This window comes from Fulmarus glacialis, unplaced genomic scaffold (assembly GCF_000690835.1).
Source record: "Fulmarus glacialis isolate BGI_N327 unplaced genomic scaffold, ASM69083v1 scaffold20858, whole genome shotgun sequence".
Classification (NCBI taxonomy): Eukaryota; Metazoa; Chordata; class Aves; order Procellariiformes; family Procellariidae; genus Fulmarus; species Fulmarus glacialis.
In genome coordinates this window covers 21,985-24,873 of record NW_009226605.1, presented here as the reverse complement: position 1 = coordinate 24,873, position 2,889 = coordinate 21,985, and the positions used below count along the sequence as shown (strand labels likewise).

The 2,889-nt window shown below is 36.8% G+C and overlaps 1 protein-coding gene across 1 annotated transcript in view; it reads right to left on the bottom strand.

Annotated features, from left to right (window-relative positions):
* Nucleotides 1–155: 155 nt before the first annotated feature.
* VRK1 (vaccinia related kinase 1) overlaps nucleotides 156–2,889 on the bottom strand; it is an 18,262-nt gene continuing 15,528 nt past the window's right edge. Inside the window, exon 11 of the mRNA XM_009582862.1 lies at nucleotides 156–365. Coding sequence (XP_009581157.1) covers nucleotides 156–365 — 210 coding nt within the window. The remainder of the gene's footprint in view (nucleotides 366–2,889) is intronic.

Here is a 2,889-nt window from a genome sequence, read left to right as displayed (position 1 = left end):
TCTGTCCCAGCCGAAACCAGGACAGCCTTTGTCACTACCCAAATTTATTTTAATTGGCAATAAATTAAATTAATTTTCCCCAAGTTGAATCTGTTTTGCCCGCAACAGTAAGTGGTAAGCAATCTCACCATCTTTGTATCAACCCATGAGTTTCCTCATCCTTCTGTCCCACTGAGGAGGGGAGTGACTGGCTGGGTGGGAGTTTGGCCCTTAGCCAGGGTTAACCTACCACACCAGTACCTGTGACTGTGAGAACGATCTTTCGACTTACTAGAAGAAGTAGGTTTCTTTTTTTCTGGACTTCCTGTATCTTCCATTTCTGCTTCAGTGCTCTCATTGGTTGCAGCTGCTGCCTTTCTTTTTTTCTGGGGAAAAAAAAAAAAGGGGGCAACTGAACTCAAGAGCAGAAAAGACCATACAAAGTAGAAAATAGCTTATCCTCACAAGGTATTCCCCAATTTTAAGCATTATTTCTTCATGTATTATAAAAAGTCTCCAGCTGTAGAGAAAATTTATTCATATATTAATGCAAGAATACTAGTACTAGGCAATAGACAATTTAAAAGTTCAGTTTCCCATCTGCAAATCACTTGAAATTTTAATGTATGAAAACACAAGTTTCTATGATCAAAACCTGTTTTTTATTTACACTGAATAACTATTACAAAAGGAGCAACCTGAAAAATCTTAAAGAACACAGAAAAACATTTTACCCAAAGTTGATGTTAATTGCTTTTTTAAAAGCAATTACACCTCATTAAATTCAAGTTTATCTGGATCCGTGCTTCTTAAGGCTGTCTTTGCACAGCTTAAAAGTAGCTAACACCCACTGACAGTACATTATTATTTTTTTCTAATAGCAACTATGGGTTCTGTTCCAAAGAGAGGTACTTGGGAAATCTGAACTCTATTCAAGGTACATTATCTTAAAACCTCTAAATGGATAGAACTGTTATTATCTGTGTATTACAATTAATCTTACCATTGAAAAGTATTCTTAAGGTGGTTATGGAAAGATTATTTTTTTAAAGCCATGTGATTTTTGCAAAGGATGAGTTGACCTGTATCTGTATCAGACATAGATGACAACTTTGATGAACACTGGAAGAGTTATCTCTTCCTTTTTTAATTTTTTTTTTTAATTGTGAGAGACTAGAGCTTTACTAATCCAGCTTTAAAAGTGGCTACAACTTGACATGGCTCATGAGAGAAGGGGAGAGTGCATTACATCTTTCCTTTCCAAAGTGTTGCTTCATGATTACCATCTAAACCCTGCTGGGCTGAACAGATTGGTTCGATAATTACATACAATAACTGCAGTGGGCAGGTAACCCTCAGCTGGCACAGGGCAGCTCCCCTGTGAGAACTTCCATATGCAAACTGCACTGATGGAGTGCATTAGGTACATCTTTCCTGCCGGTGCACAGGCCTGATTACCGCCAGCCAAGACTCCAAGGTTAGCATGTCAGCAGATTTGTGATGCATTAGGCAGGAATAAACACAGACACTTTTGTTCATTCTGACCAAAATTAAGGAAGACTATTTCAGTGCTGTACTGATTTTATATGAGAGATAATGCATTCCTCCCAATTGTACTAGAAAACATTTTAAACGCTCATCAGAAAAACAGATATCCAACACATGCTACACAAAAGCAAAATACATTTATCTTGTTTCCAAGCTTATTTAATAAAAAGTGGTTTCTTAATCTTGATGCAGGTGAATTACAAAGCAGTAGAAATCAGGCAGCATTCATCTGACAAAAGCAACACCTGCGCATCTGAAGCTGAACATCAGAAGGAACCACAAATCACTAAGATCCATATTTTTCCAATTTAGTTTACTCCCAGTATTTCCCAGCAACTCTTCAGCACTAAACAAAAGAAAGATGTGGTCCTTGTCCTAAATAATTTAGTCAAGAGATACTTCCTTCAACACATGGTACTGTTAGCTTCTTGTTTTGCTAGAACTAATATAAAATATCACACACACAAAGCAACATGCATTTACTATACAGAAAAAAAAAAAACAACAACAAAAACAAAAAACCCCTAATCTCCAGCAGAACTGTGGACTGTGTTTCATTTTCTTATACATCTGGGGAAACTTGAGTCATGATATAGAAAATAAAATGTTAACTTTTAATATAGCAGACATCTGTGAGTTTTAGCAAGATACGAATACTGGAGAATGACTGAGATTCCAGAACAACCATGCTTATATGCAATATATAATGCACATCATGGCTCAATTAGCTGTACGAGCTGAAAGCACAGGAGAAGCCTACATTCTAAGAATTTACTTACACAGAAGCTAGAAATATTGTCTCTTAGCTATGAAATAGCGTAACTTCAGAACACCAAATAACACTGTTTTAATAAAGTATTATGGTAGACTGCCCCAAAGGAATTGAAGAGGAGGTATCTTAAGATCTACTGTGATTAAAAGATCAGTACAGCCAAAATGCCATAAATACTCTATATTAGAGGTCACCATCTTCTCAAGGGTGGATGCCAGACTGCATTTTTCTTTTCCAAATTAGACATTAAGCACGCCACAAGAAGTTAAGCATGTGCTTTCAGAGGTAAGATGCTACTGATCAATGGTAAGTTATCTTTATGGAAACCAGTTTCTAACTGAATTTGGAATTTGGAGCTTATCTTTAAAACACTCAGTCATCCAGCTGAACTTTCTCTCACAGCTGAAAACACACATAATTTTAATTAGCATTCTATGTTCTTCCTTTCCCCCCCTCTCTGTACTTAAGTGTCCAGCTATTCTCAACTAGCACAAATCATCTTCCTGTTCTCCCAGTCTCTCATTAATGTTTGATAGCCCCTGGAAGAAAAACCTAGTAGCATGAGTTCGCAAACATATACTCTGGGAAGG